At 49.9% G+C, this 21686-nt stretch overlaps 1 protein-coding gene across 1 annotated transcript in view; it reads left to right on the top strand.

Annotated features, from left to right (window-relative positions):
* Window positions 1-21686, top strand: part of LOC146041909 (ephrin type-B receptor 2-like) — a 121676-nt gene that overhangs the window by 65718 nt on the left and 34272 nt on the right. The window contains exons 2-3 of the mRNA XM_083161767.1: window positions 2776-2840; window positions 20273-20957. Of these exons, the coding sequence (XP_083017893.1) occupies window positions 2776-2840; window positions 20273-20957 (750 nt within the window). The remainder of the gene's footprint in view (window positions 1-2775; window positions 2841-20272; window positions 20958-21686) is intronic.

Genomic DNA, 21686 nt, shown 5'->3' with positions numbered 1-21686 from the left:
ATCACGGGATGTGACGTGGGGTGCAGCGGTGTTACTGGGATGTGCACAGATATCAGGAGGTCATGAGATGAGATACTGTATAATGTGCGTATAGGTGTAACGTGTATATAGATGCAATAAGACTCCTCCAGTCTCCAAACCTATAAGCGTTCCCTGAAAATTCACCTCTTCAGGCAGCTTATCATATTCCAGAACCAGTCACTTAACATTCATATACCGTTCCTATCCAATCACAGACCACACATATCCTCTCCTATCCAATCACATCCCCGCTCTACAGGTCACACATATCCTCTGTCCTATCCAATCACATCCCCACTGTACAGACCACACATATCCTTTGTCCTATCCAATCACATCCCCACTGTACAGGCCACACCTATCCTCTGTCCTATCCAATCACATCCCCACTGTACAGGCCACACCTATCCTCTGTCCTATCCAATCACATCCACACGGTACAGACCACACATATCCTCTGTCCTATCCAATCACATCCCCACTGTACAGGCCACACATATCCTCTGTCCTATCCAATCACATCCCCACTGTACAGACCACACATATCCTCTCCTATCCAATCACATCCCCACTGTACAGTCCACACATATCCTCTCCTATCCAATCACATCCCCACTGTACAGACCACACACATCCTCTCCTATCCAATCACATCCCCACTGTACAGATCACACATATCCTCTCCTATCCAATCACATCCCCACTGTACAGACCACACATATCCTCTCCTATCCAATCACATCCCCACTGTACAGACCACACATATCCTCTGTCCTATCCAATCACATCCCCACTGTACAGGCCACACATATCCTCTCCTATCCAATCACATCCCCACTGTACAGACCACACATATCCTCTCCTATCCAATCACATCCCCACTGTACAGGTCACACACATCCTCTCCTATCCAATCACATCCCCACTGTACAGACCACACATATCCTCTCCTATCCAATCACATCCCCACTGTACAGACCACACATATCCTCTGTCCTATCCAATCACATCACCACTGTACAGACCACACATATCCTCTGTCCTATCCAATCACATCCCCACTGTACAGACCACACATATCCTCTCCTATCCAATCACATCCCCACTGTACAGGTCACACATATCCTCTGTCCTATCCAATCACATCCCTACTGTACAGACCACACATATCCTCTGTCCTATCCAATCACATCCCCACTGTACAGACCACACATATCCTCTGTCCTATCCAATCACATCCCCACTGTACAGTACACACATATCCTCTGTCCTATCCAATCACATCCCCACTGTACAGACCACACATATCCTCTCCTATCCAATCACATCACCACTGTACAGACCACACATATCCTCTGTCCTATCCAATCACATCCCCACTGTACAGACCACACATATCCTCTCCTATCCAATCACATCCCCACTGTACAGGCCACACATATCCTCTGTCCTATCCAATCACATCCCCACTGTACAGTCCACACATATCCTCTGTCCTATCCAATCACATCACCACTGTACAGGTCACACATATCCTCTCCTATCCAATCACATCCCCACTGTACAGTCCACACATATCCTCTGTCCTATCCAATCACATCCCCACTGTACAGTCCACACACATCCTCTCCTATCCAATCACATCCCCACTGTACAGACCACACATATCCTCTGTCCTATCCAATCACACCCCCACTGTACAGACCACACATATCCTCTGTCCTATCCAATCACATCCCCACTGTACAGGCCACACATATCCTCTGTCCTATCCAATCACATCCCCACTGTACAGGCCACACATATCCTCTGTCCTATCCAATCACACCCCCACTGTACAGACCACACATATCCTCTGTCCTATCCAATCACATCCCCACTGTACAGACCACACATATCCACTCTTTTCTTCACATTTTCCATACAGTATCTATCCTTATGCTATAGATTGTAAGCTGGCGAGCAGGGTCCTCCTACATTTTGACTGTCTGTAAATACCCTGTTTGTTGTATCACTGTCTCCATTGTAAAGCACAACGGAATATTCTGCGCTATATAAGAAACTGTTAATAAATAATATAAGTGTAATGTGTATGTAACACTGTAATATACAACATTATCACCTGTTACTACTAGTGTTCATTCTAGCACCCACCATCTTTGATAACCCATGCAGTTCCTCTTCCCTGCCTGGGGTGTTGCTGTCTGCTGTATTGCTTCTAGCACAGTGTGGTCTGTATATCAAAAATGCACACACAATAAATATAGACGTTACTTAGCCAGCACTCCTCTAGTTCAATCACAGGAATATAGCGGCTTTTCCAGTCCCATGCCAGGAACAATCATATGGGGAAAAAAAGGTTGAATATAGCGATGTACACTATATTCAACCTTTTTTCCCATATGATTGTTCTTCTATATTTTTTGTGTGTTCATTTTTGGTGACAGGGGTGATGTAAACCCTATTTATAACTGTTAACACTAGCTGCTGTGCACATTCCTAGAATAAACTTCTCTCTCACATTCTGGTCTGTATATCAGCACTGATATGCAAACCAGACCTGTGCTAGAAACACTACAGCAGACAGCGACACCCTAGGCAGGGAACAGGAATTGTATGGTGGGTGCAAGAATGAACACTAACTACAGTACTAGGTAACCTTTGGCTGCCATGGCGTTCTGGTACTTTTTGTGCCACAGGGTACCCTCTACCTGCATCTTCAGACATTAATAATTCTCCTTTTTCCTGTTATAGAAACCTTAATGGATTCCACCACAGCAACGGCAGAATTGCGCTGGACTGTACATCCGTCATCTGGGGTGAGTTTGCCACGGTGTGAGATAACGGTCTATCTGTCTGTCTGTCGTGAGACATACTCAGCTGGAAGATGCTTCTGAGCATGTATGACATCACAGCTGGTGAGTGACATTGTAGCGGGCGAGTGACGGTGCACGTAGTGGATGAGTGATGCTGTAGCGGGTGAGTGACGCTGTACGTAGTGGATGAGCAATGCTGTAGTGGGTGAGTGAGGCTGTAGATAGCCGGTGAGTGGAGCTGTAGGTAGCGGGTGAGTGAGGCTGTAGGTAGCGGATGAGTGAGGCTGTAGGTAGCGGGTAAGTGAGGCTATAGGTAGCGGGTGAGTGAGGCTGTAGCAGGTGGGTGACGCTGTACATAGTTGAGTGATTCTGTAGGTAGCTGGTGAGTGACGGTGTACGTAGTGGATGAGCGATGCTGTAGGTAGTGGGTGAGTGACGCTGTAGCGTATGACTGACGCTGTACATAGTGGGTGAGTGACGATGTAGGTAGCGGTTGAGCAATGCTGTAGGTAGCGGGTGAGTGACGCTGTCGGTAGTGGGTGAGTGCCGCTTTAGCGGGTGAGTGACGTAGGTAGCGGGTGAGTGACGCTGTAGGTAGCAGGTGAGTGACGCTGTATGTACTGGGTGAGTGACGCTGTAGGTAGTGGGTGAGTGACGCTGTAGGTAGTGGGTGAGTGACGCTGTAGGTAGTGGGTGAGTGACGCTGTAGGTACTGGGTGAGTGACGCTGTACTTACTGGGTGAGTGACGCTGTAGGTAGCGGGTGAGTGACGCTGTAGGTAGTGGGTGATTGATGCTGTAGCGAGTAACTGACGTTGTAGGTAGCAGGAGAGTGACACTAATTAGTGGATGAGCCATGCTGTAGCGGGTGAGCGACGCTGTTGGTAGCGGGTGAGTGACGCTGTACGTACTGGGTGAGTGACGCTGTACGTACTGGGTGAGTGACGCTGTACGTACTGGGTGAGCGACGCTGTTGGTAGCGGGTGAGTGACGCTGTACGTACTGGGTGAGTGACGCTGTACGTAGTGGGTGAGTGACGCTGTAGGTAGTGGGTGAGTGACGCTGTAGGTAGCAGGAGAGTGACACTAATTAGTGGATGAGCGATGCGCTGTAGCAGGTTAGTGACGCTGTAGGTAGCGGGTGAGCGACGCTGTAGGTAGCGGGTGAGCGACGCTGTAGGTAGAGGGTGAGCGACGCTGTAGCGAGTAACTGACGCTTTAGGTAGCAGGAGAGTGACACTAGTGGATGAGCGATGCTGTAGCGGGTGAGTGACGCTGTAGGTAGCGTGTGAGTGACGCTGTAGGTAGCATGTGAGTGACGCTGTAGGTAGCGTGTGAGTGACGCTGTAGGTAGCGTGTGAGTGACGCTGTAGATAGCGGGTGAGTGACGCTGTAGCGAGTAACTGACGCTGTAGGTAGCAGGAGAGTGACACTAGTTAGTGGATGAGCGATGCTGTAGTGGGTGAGTGACGTTGTAGGTAGCGGGTGGGTGACGCTGTAGCGAATAACTGACGCTGTAGTGACACTAATTAGTGGATGAGCGATGCTGTAGTGGGTGAGTGACGCTGTAGGTAGCGGGTGGGTGACGCTGTACGTACTGGGTGAGTGATGCTGTAGCGAGTAACTGACGCTGTAGATAGCGGGAGAGTGTCACTGTACGTAGTGGTTGAGCGATGCTGTAGGTAGTGGGTGAGTGACGCTGTAGGTAGTGGGTGAGTGACGCTGTAGGTAGTGGGTGAGTGACGCTGTAGGTAGTGGGTGAGTGACGCTGTAGGTAGTGGGTGAGTGACGCTGTACTTACTGGGTGAGTGACGCTGTAGGTAGCGGGTGAGTGACGCTGTAGGTAGCGGGTGAGTGAATGTGTACGTAGTGGGTGATTGATGCTGTAGCGAGTAACTGACGTTGTAGGTAGCAGGAGAGTGACACTAATTAGTGGATGAGCCATGCTGTAGGTAGCGGGTGAGCGACGCTGTAGGTAGCGGGTGGGTGACGCTGTAGCGAGTAACTGACGCTGTAGTGACACTAATTAGTGGATGAGCGATGCTGTAGGTAGCGGGTGAGCGACGCTGTAGGTAGCGGGTGAGCGACGCTGTAGGAAGCGGGTGAGTGACGCTGTAGCGAGTAACTGACGCTGTAGGTAGCAGGAGAGTGACACTAATTAGTGGATGAGCGATGCTGTAGCGGGTGAGCGACGCTGTACGTACTGGGTGAGTGACGCTGTACGTACTGGGTGAGTGACGCTGTACGTACTGGGTGAGTGACGCTGTAGGTAGTGGGTGAGTGACGCTGTACGTAGTGGGTGAGTGACGCTGTAGGTAGCAGGAGAGTGACACTAATTAGTGGATGAGCGATGCGCTGTAGCAGGTTAGTGACGCTGTAGGTAGCGGGTGAGCGACGCTGTAGGTAGCAGGTGAGCGACGCTGTAGCGAGTAACTGACGCTTTAGGTAGCAGGAGAGTGACACTAGTGGATGAGCGATGCTGTAGCGGGTGAGTGACGCTGTAGGTAGCGTGTGAGTGACGCTGTAGGTAGCGTGTGAGTGACGCTGTAGGTAGCGTGTGAGTGACGCTGTAGGTAGCGTGTGAGTGACGCTGTAGGTAGCGTGTGAGTGACGCTGTAGGTAGCGTGTGAGTGACGCTGTAGGTAGCGGGTGAGTGACGCTGTAGGTAGCGGGTGATTGATGCTGTAGCGAGTAACTGACGCTGTAGGTAGCAGGAGAGTGACACTAGTTAGTGGATGAGCGATGCTGTAGTGGGTGAGTGACGTTGTAGGTAGCGGGTGGGTGACGCTGTAGCGAATAACTGACGCTGTAGTGACACTAATTAGTGGATGAGCGATGCTGTAGTGGGTGAGTGACGCTGTAGGTAGCGGGTGGGTGACGCTGTAGCGAGTAACTGACGCTGTAGTGACACTAATTAGTGGATGAGCGATGCTGTAGTGGGTGAGTGACGCTGTAGGTAGCGGGTGGGTGACGCTGTAGCGAGTAACTGACGCTGTAGTGACACTAATTAGTGGATGAGCGATGCTGTAGTGGGTGAGTGACGCTGTAGGTAGCGGGTGGGTGACGCTGTACGTACTGGGTGAGTGATGCTGTAGCGAGTAACTGACGCTGTAGATAGCGGGAGAGTGTCACTGTACGTAGTGGTTGAGCGATGCTGTAGCGGGTGAATGATGCTGTAGGTAGCGGGTGAGTGACGCTGTAGGTAGCGGGTGAGTGACGCTGTAGGTAGCGGGTGAGTGACGCTGTAGGTAGCGGGTGAGTGATGCTGTAGGTAGCGGGTGAGTGACGCTGTAGGCAGCGGGTGAGCGACGCTGTAGGCAGCAGGTGAGCGATGCTGTAGGCAGCAGGTGAGCGATGCTGTAGGTAGCGGGTGAGTGATGCTGTAGGTAGCGGGTGAGTGACGCTGTAGGCAGCGGGTGAGCGACGCTGTAGGCAGCAGGTGAGCGATGCTGTAGGTAGCGGGTGAGTGATTCTGTAGGCAGCGGGTGAGCGACGCTGTAGGCAGCAGGTGAGCGATGCTGTAGGTAGTGGATGAGCGATGCTGTAGGTAGCGGGTGAGTGATGCTGTAGGCAGCGGGTGAGCGACGCTGTAGGCAGCGGGTGAGTGACGCTGTAGGCAGCAGGTGAGCGATGCTGTAGGTAGTGGATGAGTGACGCTGTAGGGGATGAGCAATACTGTAGCGAGTGACTGGCACTGTAGGTGGCGGGTGAGTGATGCTGTAGTGGATGAGCGATACTGTAGGTAGCGGGTGAGTGACTCTGTAGGTAGCAGGTGAGTGACGCTGTATCGGGTGAGCGATGCTGTAGGTAGCGGGTGAGTTATGCTATACGGGTTGTGACGGTGTACGAAGTGGATGAGCGATGCTGTAGGTAGCTGGTGAGTGATGCTGTAGGCAGCGGGTGAGCGACGCTGTAGGCAGCAGGTGAGCGATGCTGTAGGTAGTGGATGAGTGACGCTGTAGGGGATGAGCAATACTGTAGCGAGTGACTGGCACTGTAGGTGGCGGGTGAGTGATGCTGTAGTGGATGAGCGATACTGTAGGTAGCGGGTGAGTGACTCTGTAGGTAGCAGGTGAGTGACGCTGTATCGGGTGAGCGATGCTGTAGGTAGCGGGTGAGTTATGCTATACGGGTTGTGACGGTGTACGAAGTGGATGAGTGATGCTGTACGGAGTGGATGAGTCGATGCTGTAGTTAGTGGGTGAGTGACACTGTAGCGGGTGAGCGATGCTGTAGGTAGCAGGTGAGTGGCGGTGTTAGAAGTGGATGAGCAATGCTGTAGGTAGCTAGTGAGTAACGCTGTAGGTAGTGGGTGAGCGGTGCTGTAGCAGGTGAGTGACTGTGTACATAGGGGATGAGCGATGCTGTAGTGGGTGAGTGACCGTGTACGTAGCGGGTGAGTGATGCTGTAGCAGGTGTAGGTAGCGGGTGAGTGACGCTGTAGGTAGCGGGTGAGCGGCGCTGTAGTAGGTGAGTGACAGTGTATGTAACAGATGAGCGATGCTGTAGGTAGCATGTGATTGATGCTGCAGCGGGTGAGTGACAGTGTATGTAACAGATGAGCGATGCTGTAGGTAGCATGTGATTGATGCTGCAGCGGGTGAGTGACGGTGTACGTAATAGATGAGCGATGCTGTAGGTAGCATTTGATTGATGCTGTAGCGGGTGAGTGATGGTGTACATAGCAGATGAGCGATGCTGTAGGTAGCATGTGATTGATGAAGTGACGCTGTAGGTAGCGGGTGAGCGACGCTGTAGCGAGTAACTGACGCTTTAGGTAGCAGGAGAGTGACACTAGTGGATGAGCGACACTGTTGGTAGAGTGTGAGTGACGCTGTAAGTAGCTGGTGAGTGACGCTGTAGGTAGCTGGTGAGTGACGCTGTAGATAGCGGGTGAGTGACGCTGTAGGTAGCGGGTGATTGATGCTGTAGCGAGTAACTGACGCTGTAGGTAGCAGGAGAGTGACACTAGTTAGTGGATGAGCGATGCTGTAGTGGGTGAGTGACGTTGTAGGTAGCGGGTGGGTGACGCTGTACGTACTGGGTGAGTGATGCTGTAGCGAGTAACTGACGCTGTAGTGACACTAATTAGTGGATGAGCGATGCTGTAGTGGGTGAATGACGCTGTAGGTAGAGGGTGAGTGACGCTGTAGGCAGTGGGTGAGTGACGCTGTAGCGAATAACTGATGCTGTTGGTAGCAGGAGAGTGACACTAATTAGTGGATGAGCGATGCTGTAGTGGGTGAGCGACGCTGTAGGTAGCAGGTGAGTGACGGTGTTAGAAGTGGATGAGCAATGCTGTAGGTAGCTAGTGAGTAACGCTGTAGGTAGTGGGTGAGCGGTGCTGTAGCATGTGAGTGACTGTGTACATAGGGGATGAGCGATGCTGTAGTGGGTGAGTGACCGTGTACGTAGCGGGTGAGTGATGCTGTAGCAGGTGTAGGTAGCGGGTGAGTGACAGTGTAGGTAGTGGCTGAGTGACGCTGTAGGTAGCGGGTGAGCGGCGCTGTAGTAGGTGAGTGACAGTGTATGTAGCAGATGAGCGATGCTGTAGGTAGCATGTGATTGATGCTGCAGCGGGTGAGTGACGGTGTACGTAATAGATGAGCGATGCTGTAGGTAGCATTTGATTGATGCTGTAGCGGGTGAGTGATGGTGTACATAGCAGATGAGCGATGCTGTAGGTAGCATGTGATTGATGAAGTGACGGTGTAGGTAGCGGATGAGCGGCACTGTAGCAGGTGAGTGATGCTGTAGCGGGTAAGTGACGGTGTAGGTAGTGGATGAGTGATGCTGTAGCAAGTGATTGACACTGTAGCTGGTGAGCAATGCTGTAGCGGGTAAGTGACGGTGTAGGTAGCGAGTGAGTGACGCTGTACGTAGCGGATGAGCGATGCTGTGGCGTGTAAGCGACGGCGTAGTTAGCAGGTGAGCGGCACTGAAGCAGGTGAGTGACAGTGTACTTAGCGGATGAGTGATGCTGTAGCAAGTGATTGACACTGTAGCGGATGAGTGATTCTGTGGCGTGTAAGCGATGGTGTAGGTAGCGGGTGAGTGACAGTGTATGTAGCGGGTAAGTGACGGTGTAGGTAGCGGGTGAGTGGCACTGTAGCCGGTGAGTGACAGTGTATGTAGCGGATGAGTGATGCTGTATGGAGCAAGCGAGTGGTGCTGTAGCAGATAAGGGACGCTGTAGCGGGCGAGTGGCTGTGTGGGTCCGTCCTCTGGGAGTTCTCACATGCTGTGGAATTGCCGGCTGTGGATGACACTTCCCACTCAGCACAGATCGTGGTTTTGTCTCCACAAAGAGTGGACGAAACGTGCAACATTACTTTTATTCTCTCACTTCTGAACTTGAATAGAAGCCTGAAAAAGTGAAAAAATGAAGATGTTTCTTTGAATTTCCCAGGCAGAGCCTGACAGGGCCGCTTGCCCCCAGCCCCCACCCCCCCCCGCTGCGCCCCTGGATCACCGCCAGAGGCTCCTTTTGACACAATCGCTGAAACTTAGTTGGCATAAGAAAGGAATCTGTCAAGAAAGGAGAGATTAAAATCTGTCAGACAAAACACCCCTCCCCCGCTCGCTGGCGTTACCAGAACACAGGGACCTCGCACAGGCCCAGCCTGCCTCAGCCACCATAGGCTTCCATTGCCGTGCAGGGATTCGCTCTCTAGCTTTGATCAATGAGAGCGCTTGTAGAAAATGATTGGTCCTGAAAGGCCGAGGTGACGGGGGCAAGCTGCTTTTCTCCACTTCTCTGCAGATTCCCCCCTATGTCGGCCATGTTGTTCTCTCCACCCCCCAGTCTGCTAATGAGGCCGGTGGGCCTGTTGTAAGCTGTCTGAATGCGTTGTGTCGCTGCTCTTCAGTCCCCGGCATGTTAATTAGAGGGGAAGGAGAAAGGCAGAGTCCTAATTAAGCTCTGGAGAAGCATGGGCCGGTGACAAGGGGGTGACTTTCCTGGCCTGCGCCCTCCCATACGTGCCATCATTTCAGGTTATTTGGTAGCACTGTTTGCACAGAAGGCCGGTTACCATGGTGACAGGGTGGTTACCTCCGCCCGTCAGGGACAGCCATTTCCGCATCCTTCCATTGAAGATGGTGCTGGATTGAACACAGCAGAAACGCATGGGGCACCACAGATGTGAGCTGGCAGGGACGTAGTGTGGAATACATATACATGGTGGTGGGTGAGGTCAGAGCTATGGCGCAGACATGTAATAGTGACTTTACCTCTCACCAAGCTTTGAATGCCTGTTAAAGTACCCTCCAATCAGCCCCCAGCCATCAACTGTCAAACACAGCCTGTAACTTAGCAGCTAGGTGCTGATTGCACGGTACTTTAACTCTCTCTCCCCATGGTAATGTATGGCAATGAGCATAATACGATGTTGGTCCCAGGAAGGCGATATTACTCCGGTATAATAATGGTGCATAGCCCCATGTCTCAGGAGCGCTGCTCACTTGTATATACATTACACGGTACTTTATCTCTCTCTCCATGGTAATGTATGGCTGCGACAGTGAGGATAATACAATGTGGGTCCCAGGAAGGCGTTATTACTCCGGTATAATAATGGTGCGTCCCCTCACACACTTCCCCATGTCTCAGGAGCGCTGCTCACTTGTATATACATTACACTGTACTTTATCTCTCTCTCCATGGTAACATATGGCTGTGACAGTGAGGATAATATGATGTTGGTCCCAGGAAGGAGTTATTACTCCGGTATAATAATGGTGCATCCCCTCACACACTGCCCCATGTCTCAGGAGCGCTGCTTGCTTGTATATACATTACACTGTACTTTATCTCTCTCTCCATGGTAACATATGGCTGTGACAGTGAGGATAATATGATGTTGGTCCCAGGAAGGAGTTATTACTCCGGTATAATAATGGTGCGTCCCCTCACGCATTGCCCCATGTCTCAGGAGCGCTGCTCACTTGTATATACATTACACTGTACTTTATCTCTCTCTCCATGGTAATGTATGGCTGCGACAGTGAGGATAATACAATGTGGGTCCCAGGAAGGAGTTATTACTCCGGTATAATAATGGTGCGTCCCCTCACGCACTTCCCCATGTCTCAGGAGCGCTGCTCGCTTGTATATACATTACACTGTACTTTATCTCTCTCTCCATGGTAACATATGGCTGTGGCAATGAGGATAATATGATGTTGGTCCCAGGAAAGCGTTATTACTCCGGTATAATAATGGTGCATCCCCTCACACACTGCCCCATGTCTCAGGAGTGCTGGTCGCTTGTATATACATTACACTGTACTTTATCTCTCTCTCCATGGTAACATATGGCTGTGACAGTGAGGATAATACAATGTTGGTCCCAGGAAGGAGTTATTACTCCGGTATAATAATGGTGCGTCCCCTCACGCATTGCCCCATGTCTCAGGAGCGCTGCTCGCTTGTATTTACATTACACTGTACTTTATCTCTCTCCCCATGGTAACATATGGCTGTGACAGTGAGGATAATACAATGTTGGTCCCAGGAAGGAGTTATTACTCCGGTATAATAATGGTGCGTCCCCTCACACACTTCCCCATGTCTCAGGAGCGCTGCTCACTTGTATATACATTACACTGTACTTTATCTCTCTCTCCATGGTAACATATGGCTGTGACAGTGAGGATAATATGATGTTGGTCCCAGGAAGGAGTTATTACTCCGGTATAATAATGGTGCATCCCCTCACACACTGCCCCATGTCTCAGGAGCGCTGCTTGCTTGTATATACATTACACTGTACTTTATCTCTCTCTCCATGGTAACATATGGCTGTGACAGTGAGGATAATATGATGTTGGTCCCAGGAAGGAGTTATTACTCCGGTATAATAATGGTGCGTCCCCTCACGCATTGCCCCATGTCTCAGGAGCGCTGCTCACTTGTATATACATTACACTGTACTTTATCTCTCTCTCCATGGTAATGTATGGCTGCGACAGTGAGGATAATACAATGTGGGTCCCAGGAAGGAGTTATTACTCCGGTATAATAATGGTGCGTCCCCTCACGCACTTCCCCATGTCTCAGGAGCGCTGCTCGCTTGTATATACATTACACTGTACTTTATCTCTCTCTCCATGGTAACATATGGCTGTGGCAATGAGGATAATATGATGTTGGTCCCAGGAAAGCGTTATTACTCCGGTATAATAATGGTGCATCCCCTCACACACTGCCCCATGTCTCAGGAGTGCTGGTCGCTTGTATATACATTACACTGTACTTTATCTCTCTCTCCATGGTAACATATGGCTGTGACAGTGAGGATAATACAATGTTGGTCCCAGGAAGGAGTTATTACTCCGGTATAATAATGGTGTGTCCCCTCACGCATTGCCCCATGTCTCAGGAGCGCTGCTCGCTTGTATTTACATTACACTGTACTTTATCTCTCTCCCCATGGTAACATATGGCTGTGACAGTGAGGATAATACAATGTTGGTCCCAGGAAGGAGTTATTACTCCGGTATAATAATGGTGCGTCCCCTCACGCATTGCCCCATGTCTCAGGAGCGCTGCTCGTATATACATTGCACTGTACTTTATCTCTCTCCCCATGGTAACATATGGCTGTGACAGTGAGGATAATACAATGTTGGTCCCAGGAAGGAGTTATTACTCCGGTATAATAATGGTGCATCCCCTCTCGCACTGCCCCATGTCTCAGGAGCGCTGCTCGCTTGTATTTACATTACACTGTACTTTATCTCTTTCTCCCCATGGTAACATATGGCTGTGACAGTGAGGATAATATGATGTTGGTCCCAGGAAGGAGTTATTACTCCGGTATAATAATGGTGCATCCCCTCTCGCACTGCCCCATGTCTCAGGAGCGCTGCTCGCTTGTATTTACATTACACTGTACTTTATCTCTTTCTCCCCATGGTAATGTATGGCTGTGACAGTGAGGATAATACAATGTGGGTCCCAGGAAGGAGTTATTACTCCGGTATAATAATGGTGCATAGCCCCATGTCTCAGGAGCGCTGCTCGCTTGTGTATACATTACACTGTACTTTTTCTCTCTCCCCATGGTAACATATGGCTGTGACAGTGAGGATAATATGATGTTGGTCCCAGGAAAGCGTTATTACTCCGGTATAATAATGGTGCATCCCCTCACACACTGCCCCATGTCTCAGGAGCGCTGCTCGCTTGTATATACATTACACTGTACTTTATCTCTCTCTCCCCTTGGTAAAGTACGGCTGTGGCAGTGAGGATATAACAATGTCTGTCCCCAGAATGTGTTATTACTTCGGTATAATGAAGGGCTTCCCTTCACGCACTGTCCCATGTCTCTAGAGCACTGATCATGTGTCCTTATACACGTTACATGTGTCCTTTTACACAGACTACACGTGTCATTATACACATGCTGCAATTTCATTATACACATGCTGCAAGTGTCATTGTGCACATGCTACACGTGTCATTATACTCATTACATGTGTCCTTATACACATACTACACGTGTCATTATACACATGCTGCAATTTCATTGTGCACATGCTACACAAGTCATTGTACACATGTTATGTGTCGTACTCATGCTATACATGTGTTATTGTGTACATAGGTGGTACATGTGTGTATGATGTGTGCTGCATGCGTGTGTGTATAATGTATGTGTGCGTATGGTGCAGGCAGATGTGCTGTATATGGGATGCGGGTGGATGTGCGCTGCACTGTATATGGGATGTGCGCTGCACTGTATACGGCAGTGGTTCCCAACCCTGGTCCTCCAGTACCCCCGACAGTGCACGTTTTCCAGGTCACCCGGCAGGTGCGCTCATTATTCAGGCACATTTGAAAAGATCCACAGGTGAAGCTAATTATGTCACCTGTGATTCTGTGTGGAGACCTGCAAAACATGCACTGTTTGGAGGTACTTGAGGACCAGGGTTGGGAACCACTGGTATACGGGATGCAGGCGGATGTGCGCTGCACTGTATATGGGATGCAGGCGGATGTGCGCTGCACTGTATATGGGATGCAGGCGGCTGTGCGCTGCACTGTATATGGGATGCAGGCGGATGTGCGCTGCACTGTATATGGGATGCAGGCGGATGTGCGCTGCACTGTATATGGGATGTGCGCTGCACTGTATATAAGATGCGGGCGGTGGTGCTGTATGCTGCAGTTTGGGAAGTGAATGTGCTGATCCTGTTCGGATTCTCTGCCCGGTTCTGAGTCATTCCTACTTTCCTCCCTTCCAGTATCTGACATCCCCGGGGACATATAGAGCCTGTTATCTGTTACATGAATAGTCTGGGCCTCTGGCCATAATCATCTATATTATACAGCTCTGCAATTGTCTGCATTTAACCCTCACTGCTCTGGGTGGTGGCCCCGCGCCGGGGTTGCACTGGGTGGTGGCTCCATGTTGGGGTTGCTCTGGGTGGTGGTTCCACGTTGGGGTTGCTCTGGGTGGTGGCTCCACGTTGGGGTTGCTCTGGGTGGTGGCTCCATGTCGGCATTGCTCTAGGTTGAGACCCCGCGCTGTGTGTGTTTCGTGACAGAGAAGCGATGCTCTGCAGTGTGAGCGATGGAGGCACATCACTCTGCAGTGAGTATAATGGAGGGGTGATGCTCTGCAGTAATGTACACAGTTGGTTACATGTGCAGCAGATGCACTGAGGCAGAATCTGTATGACAGCTGCACTTATCAGCCTATTATATGCATGAGCGCTCTGTTCCCATGTCATGCGCATCCCAGTGATTGTATATACAGGACTGTATACATGCGGGACTGTCTAGGTACGGGACTGTATCGGTAGAGGTGCTGCAGAGGTAGAGGGCTGTATACGTACAGTACTATATAGGAAGAGGGGATGCACAGGTAGAGGACTGGATACGTACAGGACTATATAGGTAGAGGGTCTGCACAGCTGCAGGACTATATAGGAAGTGGGGATGGACAGGTAGAGAATTGTAGAAGTACAGGACTATATAGGTAGAGGGGATGCACAGGTACATGACTGTATACTACAGGACTATACAGGTAGAGGACTGGATACGTACAGGACTATATAGGTTGAGGGGATGCACAGTTAGAGGACTGTATACGTACATGACTATATAGGTAGAGGGTGATGCATAGTTAGAGGACTGTATACGTACAGGACTATATAGGTAGAGGGTCTGCACAGCTGCAGGACTATATAGGAAGTGGGGATGGACAGGTAGAGAATTGTAGAAGTACAGGACTATATAGGTAGAGGGGATGCACAGGTACATGACTGTATACTACAGGACTATACAGGTAGAGGCAATGCATAGGTAGAGGACTGTAAACGTACAGGACTATAGGTAGAGGGTTGCATAGGTACAGGACTGTATACATTAAGGACTATATAGGTAGAGGGGACACACAGGTACAGGACTGTATAGGTGAAGGACTATATAGCCAAAGGGGATACACAGGTAGAGGACTGTGAAGGTGCAGGACTGCATAGGTAGAGGGGATGAACAGGTAAAGGTCTGTATACGTACAGTACTATATAGGTAGTGGGGATGGACAGGTAGAGAACTGTAGAGGTACAGGACTATATAGGTAGAGGGGATGCACAGGTACAGGATTGTACAATTACATGACTATATAGATAGAGGGGATGCACAGGTACAGGACTGTATAGGAAGAGGGGGTGCACAGGTAAAGGACTACATATGTACAGGACTATATACTGTAGGTAGAGGTGATGCACAGGTACAGGACTGTATAGGTGCAGGACTATATAGATAGAGGTGATGCACAGGTACAGTACTGTATATGTAGAGGGGGTGCACAGCTAGAGGACTACATGCCTACAGGTCTATATAGGTAGAGGTGATGCACAGGTACAGGACTGTATAGGTGCAGGACTATATAGATAGAGGTGATGCACAGGTACAGGACTGTATAGGTAGAGGGGTGCACAGGTACAGGACTGTATAGGTAGGGGGGGTGCACAGGTAGAGGACTACATATGTACAGGACTATATAGATAGAGGTGATGCACAGGTACAGGACTGTAGAGGGGGTGCACAGGTAGAGGACTACATACTTACAGGACTATATAGGTAGAGGTGATGCACAGGTACAGGACTACATACTTACAGGACTATATAGGTAGAGGTGATGCACAGGTACAGGACTGTATAGGTGGAGGGGGTGCACAGGTAGAGGACTACATACTTACAGGACTATATAGGTAGAGGTGATGCACAGGTACAGGGCTGTATAGGTACAGGACTATATAGGTAGAGGTGATGCACAGTTACAGGACTGTATAGGTGGAGGGGGTGCACAGGTAGAGGACTACATACTTACAGGACTATATAGGTAGAGGTGATGCACAGGTACAGGGCTGTATAGGTACAGGACTATATAGGTAGAGGTGATGCACAGGTACAGGACTGTAGAGGGGGTGAACAGGTAGAGGACTACATACTTACAGGACTATATAGGTAGAGGTGATGCACAGGTACAGGACTGTATAGGTGCAGGACTATATAGATAGATTTGATGCACAGGACTGTAGAAGGGGTGCACAGGTAGAGGACTACATACTTACAGGACTATATAGGTAGAGGTGATGCACAGGTACAGGACTATAGGTAGAGGTGATGCACAGGTACAGGATTGTATAGGTAGAGGGGATGCACAGGTACAGGACTGTATAGGTAGAGGGGGTGCACAGGTACAAGACTATAGGTAGAGGTGATGCACAGGTACAGGACTGTATAGGTAGAGGGGATGCACAGGTACAGGACTATAGGTAGAGGTGATGCACAGGTACAGGACTGTATAGGTAGAGGGGGTGCACAGGTACAGGACTGTATAGGTAGAGGTGATGCACAGGTACAGGACTATAGGTAGAGGTGATGCACAGGTACAGGACTGTATAGGTAGAGGGGATGCACAGGTACAGGACTATAGGTAGAGGTGATGCACAGGTACAGGACTGTATAGGTAGAGGGGGTGCACAGGTACAGGACTATAGGTAGAGGGGGTGCTCAGGTACAGGACTGTATAGGTAGAGGTGATGCACAGGTACAGGACTGTATAGGTAGAGGTTATGCACCGGTACAGGACTATAGGTAGAGGTGATGCACAGGTACAGGACTGTATAGGTAGAGGGGATGCACAGGTACAGGACTGTATAGGTAGAGGGGGTGCACAGGTACAGGACTATAGGTAGAGGTGATGCACAGGTACAGGACTATATAGGTAGAGGGGATGCACAGGTACAGGACTGTATAGGTAGAGGGGGTGCACAGGTACAGGACTATAGGTAGAGGTGATGCACAGGTACAGGACTGTATAGGTAGATAGGATGTACAGGTACAGGACTGTATAGGTAGAGGGGATGTACAGGTACAGGACTGTATAGGTAGAGGGCATGCACAGGTACAGGACTGTATAGGTAGAGGGGATGCACAGGTACAGGACTGTATAGGTAGAGGGGATGCACAGGTACAGGACTGTATAGGTAGAGGGGGTGCACAGGTACAGGACTGTATAGGTAGAGGGGGTGCACAGGTACAGGACTGTATAGGTAGAGGGGGTGCACAGGTACAGGACTGTATAGGTAGAGGGGGTGCACAGGTACAGGACTGTATAGGTAGAGGGGGTGCACAGGTACAGGACTGTATAGGTAGAGGGGGTGCACAGGTACAGGACTGTATAGGTAGAGGGGGTGCACAGGTACAGGACTGTATAGGTAGAGGGGGTGCACAGGTACAGGACTGTATAGGTAGAGGGGATGCACAGGTACAGGACTGTATAGGTAGAGGGGATGCACAGGTACAGGACTGTATAGGTAGAGGGGGTGCACAGGTACAGGACTACATACTTACAGGACTATATAGGTAGAGGTGATGCACAGGTACAGGACTGTATAGGTGGAGGGGGTGCACAGGTAGAGGACTACATACTTCCAGGACTATATAGGTAGAGGTGATGCACAGGTACAGGGCTGTATAGGTACAGGACTATATAGGTAGAGGTGATGCACAGGTACAGGACTGTATAGGTGGAGGGGGTGCACAGGTAGAGGACTACATACTTACAGGACTATATAGGTAGAGGTGATGCACAGGTACAGGGCTGTATGGGTACAGGACTATATAGGTAGAGGTGATGCACAGGTACAGGACTGTAGAGGGGGTGAACAGGTAGAGGACTACATACTTACAGGACTATATAGGTAGAGGTGATGCACAGGTACAGGACTACATACTTACAGGACTATATAGGTAGAGGTGATGCACAGGTACAGGACTGTATAGGTGGAGGGGGTGCACAGGTAGAGGACTACATACAGGACTATATAGGTAGAGGTGATGCACAGGTACAGGGCTGTATAGGTACAGGACTATATAGGTAGAGGTGATGCACAGGTACAGGACTGTATAGGTGGAGGGGGTGCACAGGTAGAGGACTACATACTTACAGGACTATATAGGTAGAGGTGATGCACAGGTACAGGGCTGTATAGGTACAGGACTATATAGGTAGAGGTGATGCACAGGTACAGGACTGTAGAGGGGGTGAACAGGTAGAGGACTACATACTTACAGGACTATATAGGTAGAGGTGATGCACAGGTACAGGACTGTATAGGTGCAGGACTATATAGATAGATTTGATGCACAGGACTGTAGAAGGGGTGCACAGGTAGAGGACTACATACTTACAGGACTATATAGGTAGAGGTGATGCACAGGTACAGGACTATAGGTAGAGGTGATGCACAGGTACAGGATTGTATAGGTAGAGGGGATGCACAGGTACAGGACTGTATAGGTAGAGGGGGTGCACAGGTACAAGACTATAGGTAGAGGTGATGCACAGGTACAGGACTGTATAGGTAGAGGGGATGCACAGGTACAGGACTATAGGTAGAGGTGATGCACAGGTACAGGACTGTATAGGTAGAGGGGGTGCACAGGTACAGGACTGTATAGGTAGAGGTGATGCACAGGTACAGGACTATAGGTAGAGGTGATGCACAGGTACAGGACTGTATAGGTAGAGGGGATGCACAGGTACAGGACTATAGGTAGAGGTGATTCACAGGTACAGGACTGTATAGGTAGAGGGGGTGCACAGGTACAGGACTATAGGTAGAGGGGGTGCTCAGGTACAGGACTGTATAGGTAGAGGTGATGCACAGGTACAGGACTGTATAGGTAGAGGTTAAGCACCGGTACAGGACTATAGGTAGAGGTGATGCACAGGTACAGGACTGTATAGGTAGAGGGGATGCACAGGAACAGGACTGTATAGGTAGAGGGGGTGCACAGGTACAGGACTATAGGTAGAGGTGATGCACAGGTACAGGACTATATAGGTAGAGGGGATGCACAGGTACAGGACTGTATAGGTAGAGGGGGTGCACAGGTACAGGACTATAGGTAGAGGTGATGCACAGGTACAGGACTGTATAGGTAGATAGGATGTACAGGTACAGGACTGTATAGGTAGAGGGGATGTACAGGTACAGGACTGTATAGGTAGAGGGCATGCACAGGTACAGGACTGTATAGGTAGAGGGGATGCACAGGTACAGGACTGTATAGGTAGAGGGGATGCACAGGTACAGGACTGTATAGGTAGAGGGGGTGCACAGGTACAGGACTGTATAGGTAGAGGGGGTGCACAGGTACAGGACTGTATAGGTAGAGGGGGTGCACAGGTACAGGACTGTATAGGTAGAGGGGGTGCACAGGTACAGGACTGTATAGGTAGAGGGGGTGCACAGGTACAGGACTGTATAGGTAGAGGGGGTGCACAGGTACAGGACTGTATAGGTAGAGGGGGTGCACAGGTACAGGACTGTATAGGTAGAGGGGGTGCACAGGTACAGGACTGTATAGGTAGAGGGGGTGCACAGGTACAGGACTGTATAGGTAGAGGGGGTGCACAGGTACAGGACTGTATAGGTAGAGGGGGTGCACAGGTACAGGACTGTATAGGTAGAGGGGGTGCACAGGTACAGGACTGTATAGGTAGAGGGGGTGCACAGGTACAGGACTGTATAGGTAGAGGGGGTGCACAGGTACAGGACTGTATAGGTAGAGGGGGTGCACAGGTACAGGACTGTATAGGTAGAGGGGGTGCACAGGTACAGGACTGTATAGGTAGAGGGGGTGCACAGGTACAGGACTGTATAGGTAGAGGGGGTGCACAGGTACAGGACTGTATAGGTAGAGGGGATGTACAGGTACAGGACTGTATAGGTAGAGGGGATGCTCAGGTACAGGACTGTATAGGTAGAGGGCATGCACAGGTACAGGACTATAGGTAGAGGGGATGCACAGGTACAGGACTGTATAGTTAGAGGGGATGCACAGGTACAGCACTGTGTAATGCTCTGTATGCGTTCTATAACTCGCTGTCTTTTCTTGTTGGCGCAGTGGGAAGAGGTGAGCGGCTACGATGAGAACATGAACACCATCCGTACGTACCAGGTCTGCAACGTATTTGACTCCAGTCAGAACAACTGGCTCAGGACCCAATACATAGAGCGTCGTGGGGCACACCGGATACATGTGGAAATGAAGTTCTCTGTCCGGGACTGTAGCAGTATTCCCAAGGTTCCCGGCTCCTGTAAGGAAACCTTTAACCTTTATTATTACGAGTCTGACTATGACTCGGCCACGAAGACCTTTCCAAATTGGATGGAGAATCCGTGGTCCAAAGTGGACACCATCGCTGCAGACGAGAGCTTCTCCCAGGTGGACCTTGGCGGGCGGGTGATGAAGATTAACACGGAGGTACGCAGTTTTGGGCCGGTGTCCAGGAACGGCTTCTACCTGGCGTTTCAGGACTATGGTGGCTGCATGTCTCTTATTGCCGTCCGGGTGTATTATAGGAAGTGCCCTCGGGTGATCCAGAATGGAGCGATCTTCCAGGAAACCTTGTCGGGAGCAGAGAGTACCTCGCTGGTGGCTGCACGTGGAATCTGTATACACCATGCAGAGGAAGTGGATGTGCCAATCAAACTGTACTGCAATGGGGACGGGGAGTGGCTGGTGCCCATTGGGCGATGTGTGTGCAAGGCCGGTTACGAGTCCGTGGAGAATGGAACCGTCTGTCGAGGTAATTGTCTCTCTTATATGTGATATGTGAGTAACCATAGGGTCCATTGTGACGCGGTCCACCCAAAAGCACAAGCTTCCTTTCTCATTATTTTAAACATGAGCCAATTCATGTACAGCAAAGCTGTAATGGGGACGTAGGACCGGGGAGTTCTCGCATACTTCACAAATGCAATGAATGAGAAGTGATAAAACTCAGTTATTTTCTCCATGTGAACTAGTCTGGGCCGCATTACTTCACAGAACCCTTTTATTTTTATTTTTTTATTTTTTTAGCAAACATCTTTTTTCAGCAATAATAATGTGTTTTATTTGTGATAACGTAGCCTGTAGTCACATGTGACACACATAACATATATCTCCTCATTATCACTGGGAGCCGACATGCAGATCTCAGAAACTAGAGCCAGCTAATAAATAAGACTGGCATATTCATGATCAGGAGATCACAGGAGCTCTGATGTCATTCTGTGTAATCCGCGAGCTCTGATGTCATTCGGTGTAATCCGCGAGCTCTGATGTCATTCTGTGTAATCTGGGAGCTCTGATGTCATTCTGTGTAATCTGGGAGCTCTGATGTCATTCTGTGTAATCCGGGAGCGCTGATGTCATTCTGTGTAATCCGGGAGCGCTGATGTCATTTTGTGTAATCTGGGAGCTCTGATGTCATTCTGTGTAATCTGGGAGCTCTGATGTCATTCTGTGTAATCCGCGAGCTCTGATGTCATTC

Source organism: Crinia signifera, chromosome 19, assembly GCF_055691185.1.
Source record: "Crinia signifera chromosome 19, ASM5569118v1, whole genome shotgun sequence".
NCBI classification, from domain to species: domain Eukaryota; kingdom Metazoa; phylum Chordata; class Amphibia; order Anura; family Myobatrachidae; genus Crinia; species Crinia signifera.
This window is presented reverse-complemented; position numbering and strand designations above follow the sequence as displayed.